Source organism: Pyrus communis, chromosome 5 (assembly GCF_963583255.1).
Source record: "Pyrus communis chromosome 5, drPyrComm1.1, whole genome shotgun sequence".
In the NCBI taxonomy this organism is placed as follows: Eukaryota; Viridiplantae; Streptophyta; class Magnoliopsida; order Rosales; family Rosaceae; genus Pyrus; species Pyrus communis.
Genome location: NC_084807.1, coordinates 10,666,257 through 10,687,549, shown reverse-complemented (window position 1 = coordinate 10,687,549; position 21,293 = coordinate 10,666,257). Strand labels below are relative to the sequence as shown.

The following is a 21,293-nucleotide window of genomic DNA, read 5'->3' as shown; positions in this document are numbered from 1 at the left end:
ATATGGTTTGAGTCTATGTCCATTCACTTTGAACACGTTTCTGGTCTTTGCACTTTGGATTTCCACTGCACCATGAGGAAAAATATTAGTTATAACAAACGGACCAACCCATCGAGAACGAAGCTTACCTGGAAATAACCGAAGGTGAGAATTAAATAGAAGAACTTTTTGTCCAATGGCAAAGCTCTTCCTTGATATCATCTTGTCATGAAATGCCTTTGATTTCTCCTTGTATATTCGACTAGACTCGTATGCATCATTTCGGATTTCATCTAACTCATTTAATTGAAGCTTTCTCTGCTATCCGGCAACACTCATGTCCATGTTGTAGGCTTTGATCGCCCAATAAACTTTGTGTTCTAATTCTACTGGAAGACGACATGGTTTCCCATAAACTAATCGAAATGGGGACATTCCAATAGGAGTCTTATAAGCAGTCTTATAAGCCCACAATGCATCGTTCAAGCGCATGCTCCAATCCTTCCTACTAGGACTCACAGTTTTCTCCAAAATTTGCTTCACCTCACGGTTTGATACTTCTGCTTGACCACTAGTTTGCAGATGATAAGGTGTAGACACCTTATGTGTGACATTGTACTTCCTAAGCAACGCTTCAAATGTTCTATTGCAAAAGTGACTCCCTCCATCGCTAATGATTGCTCTAGGTGTCCCAAATCTTGCAAAGATGTTAGTCTTAATAAAATCTGAAACAACTTTTGAATCATTAGTTTTGGTGGCTTTCGCTTCCACCCATTTAGAAACATAATCCACAGCCAATAAAATGTAAAGAAAACCATTTGAAGATGGAAAAGGTCCCATGAAATCAATGCCCCACACATCGAAGATCTCAACAATCAAAACAGGGGTTTGTGGCATTTGATTTCTTGGGCCTAAGATACCTATTCGTTGACAATGATCACATGTTGCACAAAACTCGTACGCATCCTTAAAGAAACTAGGCCAATAAAAAACACTCTCTAACACCTTAAGGGCTGTCCTCTTTGCTCCAAAATGGCCGCCACATGCATAAGAATGACAAAAAGTTAGAATAGATTTAAACTCAGATTCAGGGACACACCTTCTAATCAATTGATCAGGGCAATATTTCCACAAATAAGGATCATCCCACTCGTAGTATTTGGCGATTTTGACAAGCTTATCTTTCTGAGCACGTGTAAAATCATCCGGAATCTTTTTGGTGACCTTGTAATTGATAATATCTGCATACCAAGGGTCAGTAACCTTTAATGAAGACATATGCTCATCCGGAAAACTCTCACGTAAAGGGATGAAATCTTCCTCTATGTTTGAGTGCACAAGTCTGCTAAGATGATCTGCTAAACATTCTCACTCCCTTTCTTATCCTTGATCTCCAAGTCAAACTCTTGAAGCAGAAGTATCCATCGAATGAGTCGCGGTTTTGCATTTTTTTTTGTGAGTAAATACTTCAAAGTTGTATGGTCAGAAAACACAATAACTTTAGTTCCAATCAGATAAGATCTAAATTTTCTAAAGCAAATACAACATCTAGAAGCTCTTTCTAAGTTGTTGAATAATTCAACTGTGCATCATTGAGTGTTCGTGATGCATAATAGATGACATGTGGCACTTTGTTGACACGCTATCCTAGAACTACACCGACAACATAATCTGAAGCATCGCACATTAACTCAAAAGGTAAACTCCAATCTGGTGGCATGATCACAGGAGCCGTGGATAACAACTCCTTAAGTTTGTTGAATGCTACCACACACTCTTCATTCATATCAAATGTTGCATCCTTTTGAAGCAAACGACACTGATGCGAGATTTACTTGACACTCAAATTAAACCCTCGTTTGACAATTGTAGTAGAATGGATAAGTGAGGGATCGTTCTAGACCGGGGATTAGGAGGGCTTGCTAAAACCTTCTAAATTGACTTAAAAACATAAAAACTAAATTAAAATACTCTTAACAAGACTACTATGCTCAGAATGGCTTTGAAAAACTCAAATTGTCTAAAACAATCAAATTGACTCAAATAGAAGCTAGAACTTGATTTAGACGAATTTGCAATTGTTTATGACTCCAAAAGCTTAAAGATACAAAAATAAAACAAATACGAATGATTAAGACTTAACAAAATAAGGGGGGGGGGGGAATTGTGGTTGGACGATATTAAATCAAAAAGACAGAATATAATTAAAGGCAAAATGTAAATATGAATGTGATAAAAATATGGATGATGGAATAGCCAAGGGGTTCTTCTCCACACATGTTACACTTGCATAAAATATTGATTCTCAGTTGGTCTTTCGATAAGTTGTGAAACTCAATGCTCCAAGTTAATTAGGTCCGCTGTTGCGAAATTTATACGCGCACAAATTAAACCCTCTTTTCGTCAAATTGTAGTATATGTATAAGTAGGGATCGTTCTAGACCGGGGATTAGGAGGGATTGTTAATCACTTGGATTTGACTCAAAAACGTAAAAACGTAATATAAAACACTAAACTAGACTCAAAGAATGTAAAACTAAACTTTAAAACACTAAAACAAACCAAAGACTCAAAATGCTTTAAAACATAAACTAAATTGATTTCTAACTAATTTGACATTAAAGTAAAGGGGGATTTAAGTTTATACGAAATTAAATTAAATGAACAAATTAAAACAGAATGTAAATATGAAATTGATGAAATGGAATGAATGGATGATAGAATAGCTAAGGGGTTCATCTCCATACATGTTACACTTGCATACAAGATTGATTCTCAGTTGGTCTTTCGATAAATTATGAAACTCAACGCCCCGGGTTAATTAGGTCCGCTTAAATTAACCGTCAAGTTCTCCTTAAGTTAATGAATTGGATGGGTTAGCGCAACGCAATTCACCACATTCTCCAAAAGTCCTTTACGTGAAAAGCACAATAAAGATACAATCAAAGATCATTAAGCATTATGAAAACTATAAGTGTTGACGAGGCATTCGTTACTATGGAATACGCATGAAACTTATGCCAAGAATTCGTTTAACGCGATTGTTTATAAGCAACCTCCACTACTTGTGAATATAAGTTCATAACGATTAGGTGAAATTCACTTATATTCTAGCGTCATATTTATGCATGAAAATTAAGCGCGCATTCTTAATAAACATTCATAAATAAGTTATCAATCAAACGGTTAAACAAATTGAAATCAAAACTTATGAAATTCCAACGAAAGGTAATCAATTCATATGCAAGCATAAACATTTATTTCGAATCACCCCCTAGCTAAAGGGGGTTTAGTTCCTCATAACTTTGAAATCAAAGAAACACCTAAACATTCCAACAACTCAAACTTGAATTGTATGAACGTTTAGGCACTCTTCTCTTCCATTCCTCATACGTACAAAACAAAGAGAATTAAAATGAAACATTGAAATCAAAGAAACACCTAAACATTCCAACAACTCAAACTTGAATTGTATGAACGTTTAGGCACTCTTCTCTTCCTCGTTGTTGTAGTACAAGGTCTAAGGTGAGGTTGTGTTGAATGGATTTGGGGAATTATGGAAATGGATGAGGAGTGGTGTTTGGATTATAAGGGAGAGATGGGAAGCTCACGGCTAGGGAATAATGGAAGTGTTTGAGGGGTGTTGTGTTGTGAAAAATAGATGTCCATGAATGAATGAATGCAAGGGTATTTATAGGAGTAGTGGAGGGAACATATGGCTATGTCATTTGTAGGTGAAGTAGGTGGATGTTGTAGGTGAAGTAGGTGGATGTTGTAGGTGAAGTGGATGTTGTAGGTGAAGTAGGTGGATGTTGTAGGTGAAGTAGGTGGATGTTCTAGGCGAAGTAGGTGGATGTTGTAGGTGAAGTGGATGTTGTAGGTGAAGTAGGTGGATGTTGTAGGTGAAGTAGGTGGATGATATGTTAAGTGATAAGTGATAAGTGATATGATATGTGGTTATGATATGATAAGTGGTTAAGTGGTGATGATAAGTGATAAGTGATTAAGTGATATGATATGTGGTGATGATAAGTGATAAGTGCATGTAGGTTAACTAATGAAGGAAATGCATGTGCAATGACAATGTGTTAGAATGGATGTGTGTTATGCATGGCATGATTGGGATTAGGAAAGGTTTAAATGTCCTAAAACTAAAGAGAACAAGGTTCCAACACTTTGGCTCCAATTAGGTCTTCAATTTCGTCCAACACTTTGGCTTCAAGCATAAGCTATCCGTCCTTAGCCCAAAAGTGCTCCAAAAGTCTCCAAAATGCATCTTTTTGCTCCTTTAGCCCTTTGGACCTACAAACACACGAAAATAGCTTAAAGTACTAAAATAACTAAAGAAACATAACGTAAATGCACGAGAACAAGCCATTTAAGTCGCATGAATATGCTCCTATCAAATACCCCCACACTTATCTTTTGCTAGTCCTCGAGCAAAACAGAAAGAAAAACAAAACAAAACCAAACGAAACAAAACAAGTAAAACACAACCTAAACCTTCCAACAACCGTCTTAGGGATTTCCAAAGCACATGACAAGTTAAAAATCATCATTCCCACAGATTTTTGCCATCATTACACTTAAGTACATTCTTAATCATAGTCACCACATACTAGTTCACAATTAAGCATTTAAAACACATTTCGAATGTAGTAACATGCCTTAGAGAAATTGCTCAAATCCTTACAAGATATGCACTCGTTTTTCACACAGATTTTCTGACTACACACCCTACACTAGTTATATGTGAGAAGATTGATGTAAACATGTAGACGAACACTCACATATGTTATAACAAGGAAAGCATTTTCTGGATTTACGATAATGACATGAATATGATCTCATGAATGGAATGCTACTACTTAGAATGAGAACCAGTGATTCCATAAGCTCATATCAATTTCAAACTCCACATTATTGAACACATAACGATCAAGATAGAAGTCAAAGGGGTGTAACGGGGCTAAAGGTATTTGGCTAACAAAGAAGGTATATGGAAAACAAAGGTTCTTAAAGAAATAGCGAGCAAAACATTTGAATTAACGTAGAATTCACTTTTGAATGAAAACTCAACTTTTGAACAACAAGGGGGAACAAGCTCTTTTTTTTTTTTTTTCTTTCTTTTTTTTCTCTTCTTTTCTGTTTTTCTTTTTCATATGTTTTTCACAATTTTTTTTTTTCTTTTCTTTTGACTCTCAAAACATACAAACTTAAGAACAAACTTTTACTCCCCCACACTCATTTTCTTGCAAAATGTACTCAAAAGGAATTCATTTAAGTCATGCTCACTATCTTTTAAGAATAAGGGTACGGATGGTCCTAATCTAGGCTAGGTAAGGGGTGATATGGTTAGCAAAGAAAATAGGTTAAACGAGGCTCAACGGTGTTAAGACTTACAATATATACGAAATATGGGAAGTAAGGCTATTTGGCTATGGTGGCAACTACACAACTTCATCTTGATATATGTTATGCAACTCAATATCATGCTTTGAATGAAACGGATATAAGTTCTAGCATTTAGTTCTATCATGATACAATTGCATTCTAAGTAGCAACCAAGCAAGGAATAATGAGATCATTCAACAACTTAAGAAAACAAAGAATCACAGAAAATAACTCTCCAAAGAAGGTAATGGCTCGAGTCTCACAGGGTTGTAGCGTTTGTTTGAATTCCTTCCTTCAAGCATGTTACAAAAACGAATTTTTTTCTTTTATGATTGCATGTGAAGTCATACATTATAACCATAACCAAGCATATACCAAGAGTAAATCAAACTTTTCTCTATGTTTATAACTCTTTCTAACCGTCATGCAATTATAAACCAAATTCTTATCATTGTGTTGGAAGGTACCCTAAGACACAAACACACAAAAACGACTCTTAAAACAACTCTTTTTGGGTTTTTCAAAACAATTTTTCAAATTTTTATGGGATTTTCGAATTATAAAACAAAACACACTAAAACACTCTAAAACAACTTAAAAACACCTTAAAACAGCAAGGAACAACATTTGAAGTTATGGGTGATAAAATCCCACGAATTTAAATTAACAACATTAGTTACCCCCCCACACTTAAATCAAACATTGTCCTCAATGTTTTAAGCATAGATTCACACAAAACATAAGTAAACACACAAAAAGCAACTAAACATATTAAACATGGCATAATGTAATTAACAAAGAGAAGAGTTTAGGGACGCAAATCTGGTTATGGAGTGTAAATTCCCTCTTCTCCTTGGTGATTGCATTGAGGCTTTGATCTTTGTGATTCCACAGGCTTACTCTTGAACTGGTTTCTGCCCATCGTTGATTTTCCTTTGTGCTACTTCTTGAACTGGGCAGCAGGATGGTTCTTTTGGTTTCCCCCGAAGGTCTGAGCTTCCTCCTGTTATCTGTTTCTTTGTTCAATCTTTGCAGGAGTGGTCCCTTCTCTGGAAGTGTAACAACCGTTGAAGATGACTACTCGAGAGCAACGCTAGGTAAGCAATCAGGAATAGATTCCAGGCAGTTGGCTCCAGATTGGAAGACTGACTCCAAGTGCCGGCTGATTGCTTCTTTTACTTTGCCATGTAAGTAAGAACAAGGACAAAGAAAAAGACAGGGAAAGAGCATGATATGAGATAATTTTGCTTTTGACCTTGATGATATGAGATACCTTTGCTTTGAAGAAGCGGTGAATGAATCAGCACATGCTTCAATCCGCCGTTTCCTCCTGGGTCATATGTACTCCAGGCATCTGGTATCATCTTTGGGGAAGAAGAAAGAATTGAGTATTTTGAAAGGCTTTGCTGGGAGTGCGCCCTCAGAGGTGAGGGAGAGTTGGGCATTTTCTTCAGGTTTGCCCTGCCATAAAAGACGAAGGTCGACATATATAGAGATAATATCAAGTGGTGGTACTTTTTACCCTTGTCGACAAACGTTTTGATCCCGCAAATCCGGCTCTTTGAAATAGTGGCGCCTCTTCGATCTTTGAATACGCCTCTTCGATTTCTGAGCAGGCGCCCCTTCGATTTCTGAACGACGCCCCTTCGCTTTCTGAACGACACGTGGTAGTGCAGATGCGGCTCCTTTTGACAAAGCTGCACGCGTCTTCTGAAAAGCAGAGAAAGCGTCGCCGAACTTTGCGCTTGTCGGCTAAAGATGTGTAGATGCGATGATGGCCTCCACGTGTTTTCAGCTTTGTCAGAAATCTTTTGACAAAGTTGAACGCGTTTTCTGAAAAGCCGAGGGAGCGTCGCCTAAATTACGCCGGAAAACCCGGCTCTTTGAATCGGTGGACGCGTCGTCTTGGCTTTTTATAGAGCTACCAATCACCCCAACACACACACTCTGAAGATTTCCCATTCCTGAAACTCGACTCCGGCCCTTTGTGAAATTTTAACTCCATCCACCCCTTCTCTTTGAACACTTTTGAAAAAAATGGCAAACTCATCGAACCTTAGCTTAGATTTGAGTCTCAGCAGCGATCCGGTTGCGCCCCGTCAAGGTAATGTATGGCGCCCTTCTTTTTTATCTTCTAACGGTCCTCTTTCAGGTGAAGACTCTGTGATGCAGGACGCCACAACAGCTACAATAGTAGCTAAAAACCTCCTCACTCCAAAAGATAGTAGGCTGCTGTCAGGACGGTCCGATGAGTTGGCCGTTCAAGAGTCCCTCGCACTTAGTGTTCAGTGTGCGAGTTCTGTGTCCAACATGGGCCAACGCCTGCTTGCTCGGTCCCGCCAAGTGGAATCATTGATGGCAGAGGTGGAAAGACTTAAGCAAGAGATCCAGCAACTTAAGTACGAGAATAGAAATTTGCATGTGCTTGCAAATAACTATTCGTCGGGGATGAAGAGGAAGCTTGATGAGCTGCAAGAATCTGAGGGTCGAATTCACAGTGACCGTCAAAGGCTTGCGTCTTATCTCCAGAGGCACCTTTTTCCTGGGTCATCCAGCGCTTGGCCAAGTATTGAGGCCTGGAATGCTCTAGCTCCGATGCCTCCCGCTCCGATGGCTTCCGCTCCGATGCCTCCCGCTTCTATGCCTTCCGCTTCTATGCCTTCCGCTTCTGCGCCTCGTAGTGGGGCTTCACGCAAACAACCTTTGTGAAGCTCCACCTTTCTCCATGTTTAGTATCTTTCTTTCTCTTTTTTTATTTTTTTTTATTTTTTTTTATTTTTTTTTTATTAACATAAATAAAATCAAACGGCATGGAATTGGTCCTTGAATGGAAGGTGATACTTGAAGTGAACCGGTAATGGTTTGAATTCTAGTGTAGGTGTCTGATTCATAAAAAACAGCAAGTTAGTATAAAATGTAAAGGAATTTGAAAAAAACTTACTTGTTTTGTCCGACAAGAACTCAATGACAAACACCACTCCTTTGAAAGTTTCAGGGATATTGGACTTGGCCAGATTGCAAGTGATGGTTATTACTTGTCCAATGTCATCAAATTTAACTTTTTTGGATTTTGTGGTTTCAAGAACGTCCTCTTCGATGGATTCATGACATTCCCTACTTGTCACCTTTGGAAGGGCTTCCAAGATGTCTTTTTCACCTTCTTCTTCCTTGGAAGTCATGAATCTGCAAGGAATAGGGTTAAAAATAATGAAATTTGGAACAACCATACCTGTATTAGATGGCATAGGAGCAATAGGAGCCTCCGGTAAAGGTGTTTCCACCCTTTCCGTGGGTTGGGTGTATTCCTCTTCCTTGTGATTTGATTTTGATGGTTGAGGGTCCGTTCCAACCTCCTTGTCACTGCTCAACATGATTTCCTTGGCAGTTTCAAATTCTCCCTTCTGATTTGCAATGGTTGAACTAGGGAGTTCGCCTTGGTCGCAAAATTGTCCTTCGAACTCCGCTATCTGCCCAATTTGCTTTTCCAGAGTAGTAAGTAATTGAAAAATCGTATCATTATCATTTGAATTACCTACATTACTTTGGGCAGGTTGTGGTGGCTGCATAGGCGTTGAATAGAACTCCTCATACGGCTGCCAATATCCTTCTTGTTGAGCCTCATTGTCTTGATTTTGTAAGCCCTGCACCAAACAAATTAATTCATCAAGCTTTTGGTTATAATTTATTGACGAACTTAAATTTGGTTGGGCATATTGAATATGAGGTTGTGGTGGCTGCCAATATCCTTCTTGTTGAGCCTCATTGTCTTGATTTTGTAAGCCCTGCACCAAACAAATTAATTCATCAAGCTTTTGGTTATAATTTATTGACGAACTTAAATTTGGTTGGGCATATTGAATATGAGGTTGTGGTGGCTGCCAATATCCTTCTTGTTGAACATGTTGAGGTTCCCACCACATAGAGTTTGAATGATCACTCCAATCCGAATTGTAAGTATTGGAAAACACGTTATTTCTTGATTGAAGATCAAATATATCAACACTTTGCATTTGAGACCTTTCCATGAGCTGTGACAAAAGAGAAGCATTATCCAGTGCCATGTTGTTCTTCTCTAGTATTTGAATTCAACAAACAAAACACAAATCATAAAAACTAAAACTAAAATACATAACAGAAACAAACAATCCAAGAGATTAGCAAATTTGCTAATCCCCGGCAACGGCGCCAAAATTTGTTGCGAAATTTATACGCGCACAAATTAAACCCTCTTTTCGTCAAATTGTAGTATATGTATAAGTAGGGATCGTTCTGGACCGGGGATTAGGAGGGATTGTTAATCACTTGGATTTGACTCAAAAACGTAAAAACGTAATATAAAACACTAAACTAGACTCAAAGAATGTAAAACTAAACTTTAAAACACTAAAACAAACCAAAGACTCAAAATGCTTTAAAACATAAACTAAATTGATTTCTAACTAATTTGACATTAAAGTAAAGGGGGATTTAAGTTTATACGAAATTAAATTAAATGAACAAATTAAAACAGAATGTAAATATGAAATTGATGAAATGGAATGAATGGATGATAGAATAGCTAAGGGGTTCATCTCCATACATGTTACACTTGCATACAAGATTGATTCTCAGTTGGTCTTTCGATAAATTATGAAACTCAACGCCCCGGGTTAATTAGGTCCGCTTAAATTAACCGTCAAGTTCTCCTTAAGTTAATGAATTGGATGGGTTAGCGCAACGCAATTCACCACATTCTCCAAAAGTCCTTTACGTGAAAAGCACAATAAAGATACAATCAAAGATCATTAAGCATTATGAAAACTATAAGTGTTGACGAGGCATTCGTTACTATGGAATACGCATGAAACTTATGCCAAGAATTCGTTTAACGCGATTGTTTATAAGCAACCTCCACTACTTGTGAATATAAGTTCATAACGATTAGGTGAAATTCACTTATATTCTAGCGTCATATTTATGCATGAAAATTAAGCGCGCATTCTTAATAAACATTCATAAATAAGTTATCAATCAAACGGTTAAACAAATTGAAATCAAAACTTATGAAATTCCAACGAAAGGTAATCAATTCATATGCAAGCATAAACATTTATTTCGAATCACCCCCTAGCTAAAGGGGGTTTAGTTCCTCATAACTTTGAAATCAAAGAAACACCTAAACATTCCAACAACTCAAACTTGAATTGTATGAACGTTTAGGCACTATTCTCTTCCATTCCTCATACGTACAAAACAAAGAGAATTAAAATGAAACATTGAAATCAAAGAAACACCTAAACATTCCAACAACTCAAACTTGAATTGTATGAACGTTTAGGCACTCTTCTCTTCCTCGTTGTTGTAGTACAAGGTCTAAGGTGAGGTTGTGTTGAATGGATTTGGGGAATTATGGAAATGGATGAGGAGTGGTGTTTGGATTATAAGGGAGAGATGGGAAGCTCACGGCTAGGGAATAATGGAAGTGTTTGAGGGGTGTTGTGTTGTGAAAAATAGATGTCCATGAATGAATGAATGCAAGGGTATTTATAGGAGTAGTGGAGGGAACATATGGCTATGTCATTTGTAGGTGAAGTAGGTGGATGTTGTAGGTGAAGTAGGTGGATGTTGTAGGTGAAGTGGATGTTGTAGGTGAAGTAGGTGGATGTTGTAGGTGAAGTAGGTGGATGTTGTAGGTGAAGTGGATGTTGTAGGTGAAGTAGGTGGATGTTGTAGGTGAAGTAGGTGGATGATATGTTAAGTGATAAGTGATAAGTGATATGATATGTGGTTATGATATGATAAGTGGTTAAGTGGTGATGATAAGTGATAAGTGATTAAGTGATATGATATGTGGTGATGATAAGTGATAAGTGCATGTGGGTTAACTAATGAAGGAAATGCATGTGCAATGACAATGTGTTAGAATGGATGTGTGTTATGCATGGCATGATTGGGATTAGGAAAGGTTTAAATGTCCTAAAACTAAAGAGAACAAGGTTCCAACACTTTGGCTCCAATTAGGTCTTCAATTTCGTCCAACACTTTGGCTTCAAGCATAAGCTATCCGTCCTTAGCCCAAAAGTGCTCCAAAAGTCTCCAAAATGCATCTTTTTGCTCCTTTAGCCCTTTGGACCTACAAACACACGAAAATAGCTTAAAGTACTAAAATAACTAAAGAAACATAACGTAAATGCACGAGAACAAGCCATTTAAGTCGCATGAATATGCTCCTATCATCCGCTTAGATTAACTTTCAAATTTCCCTAAATTCGTTGGATTGAATGGAATACGCATTACAACCAAATTATTCTTAATCAAAGTCCCTAACTATGGAATACGCATGATAGAGACATTCAACAAAGATCATTAAGTTCAATGAAAATTATAAGTGTTGACGAGGCATCATTGAGAGTCCGAGAGGCATCGCACATGAGCTCGAACGGAAGGCTCCAATCTGGAGGTACAATAATGGGGGCCGAGACTAGCTTCTCCTTGAGTTGGTTAAATGCCGAATTACACTCTTCATCAAACTTGAATGGCACATCTTTTTGAAGCAATCGGCAAAGAGGGTTGGACATCTTGGAGAAGTCCTTGATAAAACGCCTATAGAACCCTGCATGGCCAAGAAACGAACGTACCTCTCTAACCGAAGTAGGAGAGGGTAAGTGACGTACAAGGTCTATTTTCGATTTATCTACTTCAATTCCTTTTTCTGAAACAATATGTCCTAAAACTATACCTTGTTTCACCATAAAGTGACATTTCTCCCAATTCAAGACAAGGTTAGTTTCAACACATCGTTTCAAAATTAAGGTCAGATTATCCAAGCAATTATCAAATGAACTCCCAAATACACTGAAATCATCCATGAAAACCTCAATGATCTTTTCAACAAAATCGGAAAATATACTTACCATACACCTTTGGAAAGTGGCCGGTGCGTTGCATAAGCCAAATGGCATGCGACGATAAGCAAATGTTCCAAAGGGACATGTGAATGTGGTCTTCTCTTGATCATCCGGGGCTATCACAATTTGGTTATATCCAGAGTATCCATCAAGAAAACAGTAAAAAGCATGACCGGCTAACCTTTCGAGCATCTGGTCGATGAATGGCAATGGAAAGTGATCTTTCCTAGTCATGGCATTTAGCTTCCGGTAATCGATACATACTCGCCATCCAGTCTGAATGCGTGTAGGCACGAGCTCATTCTCATCATTCTTGATAACAGTTACTCCGAACTTCTTGGGAACGACTTGAACTGGAGAGACCCAACGGCTATCGGAGATAGGGTAGATCACTCCGCAATCCAAAAGTTTGATTATTTCCTTCTTCGCCACTTCCATCATCGGAGGGTTGAGACGGCGTTGAGCCTCTCGAGTTGGTTTAGCCCCTTCCTCAAGAAGTATGCGGTGCATGCATGTGGTAGGGCTTATTCCTTTAATGTCGGCCAAAGTCCACCCTATGGCTGTTTTGTGCTCTCGCAGCACCCTCACAAGTTTCTCCTCCTCCATTGCCGTGAGACTTGATGAAATGATGACGGGCAATGTTTCGCCTTTTCCCAAAAACACATACTTCAAATGGTCCGGCAACGGCTTAAGTTCAAGCGATGGTGCCTGAACAACAGAAGGTAGCATCTTAGTGGAAACTGAATTTGAAAGTGAGAGTGGAACCTTACCATATTGTTGTGGCAATGACTCAAGGGCTGCCACAACCTCAATTATTTCTTCACTAGAACCCATTGCAAAGAATTCCTCCTCCTTGCCGTGGCCTTGCATTGGCCCAAATCCTTCATTTTTGCGCTCTATGGCCTTAGTGATGGTTGTTTCCAGGGCGTCCTCGTTCAATTCTTCAAGGTATACCTGCGCCAAAGAATCGATAACATCAATGGAAAAACAAGAATGGTCATCAACGGGATATCTCATAGTTTTAGAAATATTAAAATCAATCACTTCCCCATCGAATTCCATTGTCAAGGTGCCTTTGTATACATCAATCTTCGTTCGGGCCGTCTTCATGAATGGCCTACCAAGGAGAATCGGCAAAGATGTAGAATGGGCTGAATCCTCCATGTCTAGGACGTAGAAATCAGCCGGAAAAATTAAATGGTTCACCTGCACAAGCACATCTTCCAAAACTCCTTTTGGATACGCGTTAGAACGATCGGCCAATTGTATAATTACACCATCTTGTTTTAATTCACCCAAATTCATAGATGCATAAATAGAATAAGGCATGACATTTATGGATGCACCTAAATCAAGCATGGCATGTTCAAAACGATTATGTCCAATCACACAAGGAATCGTGAAACTACCGGGGTCTTTGCACTTGGTAGGCAGTTTACGTTGCAAAACAGCGGACACATTCTCGCTTACCTTCACTACCTCTTTGTTTGCCCTTCTTCTCTTTGTATTGCATAGGTCCTTGAGGAATTTAGCATACTTTGGAACCTGTTTGATTGCATCGAGAAGCGGTATGTTCACTTGCACCTTCCGGAACGTTTCAAGAATGTCCTTCTCGCTTTCTTCCTTTTTTTCTTGCATGAACCTGCGAGGAAAAGGTACATTGGGCAGATTAGGACGTGAAGTACATGAATTTGAACTTAAATTACCTGATTTGGCCGAGGTAGGGTGATCTGCCTCAGGTTGTGTCGTCTTTTCATCTACTTTCTGGGCAGATTTGGGATTGTTTGGCTCGGTCCCAACTTCTTTTCCACCCCTTAGGGTGATGGCCTTGGCGGATTCGAATCGTCCCTTTGGATTGACTGTGGTTGAGCTAGGAAGCTTTCCTTGCTCTCTAATCTGTCCAAGGAACTCAGAAATCTGCCCTATTTGTTTCTTCATATCCATCATCTCCTTCTCGTTATTTTCTATCCGGTTGTTTTGATTTTGCAACCCCTGCGAAATAGAGGTTAGTAATTGCATAGCTTGATTACTTTCCAAAGACGTACCTGAATGAGATGATGCCGAAGGTTGTTGGGATTGTTGGGGTGCATACGACTTGGAATAAAAACCAGGGGGGTTTGGCCTAAATCCTCCTTGTTGGGCAGCTTGTTGTGGCTCCCTCCATTTGAAGTTTGGATGGTCCCTCCATCCGGCATTGTAAGTGTTCGAGTATGGGTTGTTTTGATTTTGTCCTTGGAAACCAATTGCATTGGCAGATTCCCACCCACCATTCTCGATTAGTTGAGGGCACTTGTCGGATGGATGCCCTTGAATTGAGCACACGCCACAGACTTGGTGTTCTTGTGCTTTTGGACCAATCACAACCTGAGAAACAAGAGAAGTAAGATTAGCAAGTTGTGATTGAATTTCAGAAATAACACTTACCTCATTTACACTTTGTTGCCGTGGGGCTTCCCTTTGGCCCACTCCTTCATATTGTTGAGCGTTGAGCGCTCGGTTGGCTATGAGAACCTTGGCATCCCTTGGTGTTTTGTCCACCAATGCTCCTCCCGCCGATGCATCAAGCATTTGACGTTCGATAGGAAGGAGGCCCTCATAGAAATATTGAAGGAGAAGTTCCTCCTTCATTTGATGTTGGGGACATGAAGCTACAAGGCCCTTGAAGCGCTCATAATAAGCCGGGAATGTCTCGCCATGATTCTGTTGAATACCACTAATTTTCTTCCGTAGGAGAATCACTCTCGAAGTAGGGAAGAATTTCTCCAAGAAAGCACGCTTCATACTTTCCCACGAAGTCACAGTTCCCGGGGCTAGTTCGTAGAGCCAATCTTTGGCCTTGTCCATAAGTGAAAATGGAAAGGCCTTCATCTTCAATATACTCCCATCCATATTGACGGGGGTCATGCTCGAACAAACCACCTCGAACTCCTTCAAGTGTTTGTTGGGGTCTTCCATAGACAAGCCATGGAACTTCGGAATATGGTGTAACAAACTGGATTTGAGTCCAAATTCCTCAGTCTTCCCCTCTGCAGCCGTGGGGTATTGGATACAAAGAGGCAATGCATTATCCAAACCCGAGGCCGAAAGCTCCTTGATGGTTCTATTATCTGTTGCCATGGCTTCTTCTTCTTCAAAAATCTGATCCGTGGGCTTTTCTTCTACACCTACTTCGTCTTCTTCAAGCCCAGGTTGTGGTGGAGGTTGTGGTGGCTCTTGTTGACTCCTCGTTCTCCTCAAAGTGCGTTCAAAATCACCGTCAAAGTCGGAGATGTTCTCTATAATAGGCCGAGAGCGACGAGTCATACACAGTACCTAAAAAAAAACAAGGAAACAAACAAACTAAGAATCTGAAATAAGAATGCACGAAAAACAAAAAAAAAATATAAAAATAAAGACAAAGGATTAGCAAAGTTGCTAATCCCCGGCAACGGCGCCAAAATTTGATGCGAGATTTACTTGACACTCAAATTAAACCCTCGTTTGACAATTGTAGTAGAATGGATAAGTGAGGGATCGTTCTAGACCGGGGATTAGGAGGGCTTGCTAAAACCTTCTGAATTGACTTAAAAACATAAAAACTAAATTAAAATACTCTTAACAAGACTACTATGCTCAGAATGGCTTTGAAAAACTCAAATTGTCTAAAACAATCAAATTGACTCAAATAGAAGCTAGAACTTGATTTAGACGAATTTGCAATTGTTTATGACTCCAAAAGCTTAAAGATACAAAAATAAAACAAATACGAATGATTAAGACTTAACAAAATAAGGGGGGGGGGAATTGTGGTTGGACGATATTAAATCAAAAAGACAGAATATAATTAAAGGCAAAATGTAAATATGAATGTGATAAAAATATGGATGATGGAATAGCCAAGGAGTTCTTCTCCACACATGTTACACTTGCATAAAATATTGATTCTCAGTTGGTCTTTCGATAAGTTGTGAAACTCAATGCTCCAAGTTAATTAGGTCCGCTTAGATTAACTTTCAAATTTCCCTAAATTCGTTGGATTGAATGGAATACGCATTACAACCAAATTATTCTTAATCAAAGTCCCTAACTATGGAATACGCATGATAGAGACATTCAACAAAGATCATTAAGTTCAATGAAAATTATAAGTGTTGACGAGGCATTCGTTACTATGGAATACGCATGAAACTTATGCCAAGAATTCGTTTAACGCGATTGTTTATAAGCAACCTCCACTACTTGTGAATATAAGTTCATAACGATTAGGTGAAACTCACTTATATTCTAGCGTCATATTCATGCATGAAAATTAAGCTTGCAATCTCAATGAACATACATAAATAAGTTATTAATCAAACAGTTAAACGAATTGAATCCACAACTTATCAAATTCCAACCAAACGTAATCAATTCAAATTGCAAATATAAACATAGTTTCGAATCACCCCCTAGCTAAAGGGGGTTTAGTTCCTCATAACTTTGAAATCAAAGAAACACCTAAACATTCCAACAACTCAAACTTGAATTGTATGAACGTTTAGGCACTCTTATCTTCCATTCGTCATACGTACAAAACAAAGAGAATTAAATTATAACTTTGAAATCAAAGAAACACCCAAACATTCCAACAACTCAAACTTGAATTGTATGAACGTTTAGGCACTCTTCTCTTCCTCTTCGTTGTGTCACAAGGTCTAAGGAGATGTTAAGGGCTTTAGGTGTATTTGGAATGGAGTAGGGAGTGGTTGGAGATGGAAGAGTGAAGAGAAAATATGCAGAAAATGAAGTGGGACTGCACGGCAAGAATGGAGGTATTTGTGGTGTGTTGTGTATGAAAATGAGATGTGAATTGAATGGGGAGTGAATGAATGCCAAATGAATGAGAATGCAAGGGTTTTTATAGGAGGAATGGAGATGTATATGGCTGTTTGTTTAAGATGCAAGTGGCTAATTAATGATGGAAAATAGTTAGGAAAGCATGTGAAAGCTGAAAATGCATATGGGGTACACGGCAATGATGCTTGTTGGTGCTGAAATTGCATGTGTGTGAGGTGTGTAGGTGCTGAAAATGCATGTGAATGCATGGCATTTGAAATGATTGTTGTTTGGAATTGAATGTGAAGACATGTGAAAGTGGAAATGCATGTGAAGATGTTGGAAATGGGAATGAAGGGGATACACGGCAATGTTTGGAATGTGGAGAAAAGGGTGCATGTGGTTGTAATGTTTGTTGGTTAAAGATGCATGTGGATGTATTATACAATGGGAAAGTATGTGATTGAATTAAAGGATGCAAAGTGAATGAATCATGAATCATTGTGGATGAAAGGTGGAAGTGCATGTGTTGATGACTAGGTTAGTGGGTGGAAATCTGAAAATGGCATATAGGAATGGGAGCTCACGGTTTGAATGTGTAAAGTGTGTGTGAATGCATGTGAAGATGCAATAAATAATGCATGTAGGGTTAAAGAGGGAGAATGTGGTGAAATGATGAAGTAGGAAGGTGGAAATGCATGTGAGATGTTTGGAAAGGAATAAAGAATGAATGGTGGAAATGTGAGTGAATGATGTGCATGTGTGAGAATGCATGTGGAATTAAGAGGAGTATGGAAGTGAAATAAATGAATGATATGTTAAGTGATAAGTGAATGATATGTGGTGAGTGATAAGTGAATGGTTTGATAAGTGATAAATGAACTAGTTTAAAGGGCTAGGGTTTAAGTACATAGAATGGGCCTAAAATAGGTTGGTTTGTATGGCATAATGTGTTTGATTGGGCTAGAGGTTTTCCATGGCTCAAAGGATTTGTTTGATTGGGCTAGGCCCTTTGTTTGATGTCCCCAAAGAGCATACAAGGCTTCAATTTCGTCCATCCTCTTTGCTCCATGATTAAGCTATCCAAATCATGCCCAAAAATGCTCCAAATGGCCTCAAAATGCACTTTCTTGCTCCCTAGGCCCTTAGAACCTGAAAACACACAAAAGAAGCATAAAGGACTAAAATAACGAGAGAAACATAACGTAAATGCACGAGAACAAGCCATGTAAGTCGCATGAATATGCTCCTATCAGACACAAGGGTCTAGAAATCATTGAGAAGTCCTTCATAAACCTACGGTAGAAACCTGCATGTACAAGAAAAGAACGAACTTCCCTGACAGTAGTAGGGAGGGGTAAAGAACTAACAAGTTATACTTTAGATTTATCAACTTCTATTCCATTTTCAGATATGATAGGCCCTAGAACTAATCCATGCGAAACCATGAAATGACATTTTTCCCAATTTAAGACCAGATTAGTTTCTTGACAACGTTTTAAAACTAGGGACAGATTATGTAGACATGTATCAAAAGAATCACCATAAACTGAAAAATCATCCATAAACAGTTCAATTATTTTCTCAATCATATCAGAAAAGATACTTGCCATACACCTTTGAAATGTGGCGGGGGCGCTGCAAAGTCTAAACGGCATCCTCCGGTATGCAAATGTGCCAAATGGACATGTGAAAGTCGTCTTTTCTTGATCCTCCGGATCAACTGCAATTTGATTATATCCAGAATAGCCATTAAGAAAGCAATAATGAGAATGACTAGCTAACCTTTCTAACATTTGATCAATGAATGGAACTGGAAAGTGATCCTTGCGTGTGGTGTTGTTTATCTTCCGATAGTCTGTACAGACTCTCCAACTATTTTGCACACGTGTAGGCACTAGCTCACTAGCTTCATTCTTAACAACTGTGACTCCGGATCGCTTCGGAACTACTTGAACAGGGCTCACCCACTTGCTGTCCGAGATAGGATATATGATGCCAACATCAAGAAGCTTGATAACCTCTTTCTTGACGACCTCCATCATGAGTGGGTTCAAACGGCGTTGAGCTTCCCTTGTAGGTTTTGCACCTTCCTCTAGCAGAATCCTATGCATACATGTAGCTGGATTTATACCTTTGGTATCTGCAATGCTCCAAGCTATAGCAGTTTTGTGATTCTTCAGTACCCGGATCAGTTTCTCCCTTTCTTCTGCTGTGAGTTGTGATGATATGATGACCGATAATGTTTCATCCTCTCCCAAAAATGCATACTTCAAATGTTCAGGAATCGGTTTAAGTTCCAATTTGGGTGCCTGAATCACAGAAGGAAGAATTTTTTCGTTAGAAGTAGGAAGAGAAATAAAATAGGAAGAAGACTTACCACGAATTGGGGAAAGAGACTTAAGGGCTTCCACTGTCTGGATTAATTCTTCTTCAATGTGCTTGGAATAATTAAGTTTTCCATGTGTAATGGTATGCACTAACGCCTTCTCTAAATTGTCTTGTCCCACACCTTCATTAAAACAATCCTGCACAAAATAGTCAAACACATCAATAGACAAACAAGATTCAAAATCACTAGGGTACCTTATAGCACTGAAGATTTTGAACTTGACGCTTTCTCCATCAATTTCCATGGTTAAAGTACCATCGTAAACATCAATCTTCATACGCACCGTTCTAAGGAATGGTCTTCCCAATATAAGAGGAAATGCAGTAGGCATAGGGTCATGTTCCATCTCAAGAACAAAAAAATCAGCGGGAAAAATAAGTTCATTCACTTGCACAAGTACATCCTCCAATAGGCCTTTGGGATATCTATTTGAACGATCTGCCAACTGGATTACTACCTTTGTTTCTTTCAAGTCTCCAAGGTTTAGTGATTCATACACTGAATATGGCATCAGATTGATGGATGCCCCCAAATCACACAATGCTCTCCCAAACTCTTTCCCTCCAATTACACATGGAATGGTAAAGCTACCGATATCCTTCAACTTCGGTGGTAGCTTTCTCTGCAAAACAGCTGATACTTCCTCGCTTAATGCCACAGTTTCTTGATCATTGAATCTTCTCTTGTTCGTACAAAGCTCTTTAAGGAAATTTGCATACTTTGGCACTTGTTTTATGGCATCTAAAAGAGGTAAGTTCACTTGGACTTTTCGGAAAGTATCCAAGATTTCCTTATCAGTTTGCTATTTCTTAGACTTCATAAACCTACAAGGAAAAGGAACAGGGACACATGAGTTAAATGAATTTTGAACTTCTTTACTTACCTTATCAGAATCTTTTTTGTTCAATTCTGTATCTTTATGAAACTTTTCAGTTTCTGTTGAAGCCTCATCTTGCTCAAGATTTTTGGTTTGTTGCTCCCCTTGCTCATTTGTATCTTGTCTAGTCCTCTTTTGCATCCTTGGCTGCTAAAAAACTTCTTTTCCACTCCTTAAAGTCACAACATTCATCTGCTTCGCATTTGGATTCACCACCGTTTGGCTAGGCAACCTTCCTGGTTGATGTTGTTGCCCCATCAAACTTGCTAACTAACTCATTTGGCGCTCAAGGTTTTCAATTGCTTTGTCTGTTTTCTGTTGATGAGATTGAGTAGAGTTAGCTAAAGAAGAAATTAAATCCTCAAGAGACTTACTTGGAGCTTGTTGTTGTTGAGGCTGAAATGGTGCCTGCGGTCTTGCTTGAAAGAAGCTAGGTGGACGGTTATAGTTGTTGGGAGCAGATTGTTGTCCGTTGTCTTGATTGTTTCACTTTAAGTGTGGATGATCGTGCCACCCTGCGTTATAGTTGTTGGAGTATGGATCATACTTTTGTCTTTGTTGCCCCTGAAACCCTCCTAACGCATTAGCTTGCTCAAGACCACCTTGATCCATCAACGAAGGGCAATTATCCATGGCATGTCCCATCATTGAACATACACCGCACACCTGTTTTGGAGCCACCATAACCTGTTGCACAAGATTAGTCAAGTTAGCTAATTGTAATTCAATACTAAAGTTAGCACTTACCACGTTAACTTTCTTAAAAGGTAGCTCATCTCTCCTTCCAAATTGTTGTGTGTTGCCGGCAATGTTCTTTAATAATGCCTTAGCATTTGTTGGTGTCTTGTCCATGAATGCTCATCCACTTGCTGCATCAAGCATTACACGATCAGTACCACACAATCCTTCATTAAAATATTGTATTAAAAGATGCTCTGAAATTTGATGATTAGGACAAGATGCAATCAAA

The 21,293-nt window shown here is 38.8% G+C and overlaps 1 protein-coding gene across 1 annotated transcript; it reads right to left on the bottom strand.

The window, feature by feature from the left end:
- Positions 1-300: 300 nt before the first annotated feature.
- On the bottom strand, positions 301-20,464 carry LOC137734277 (uncharacterized). The gene is made up of 3 exons (XM_068473570.1): positions 20,330-20,464; positions 18,661-20,248; positions 301-1,220 (listed from the first exon to the last, which is right to left on the bottom strand). Exons 1-3 carry the CDS (start codon positions 20,462-20,464, stop codon positions 301-303), a joined length of 2,643 nt encoding a protein of 880 aa, XP_068329671.1.
- Between the last annotated feature and the right edge of the window lie 829 nt (positions 20,465-21,293).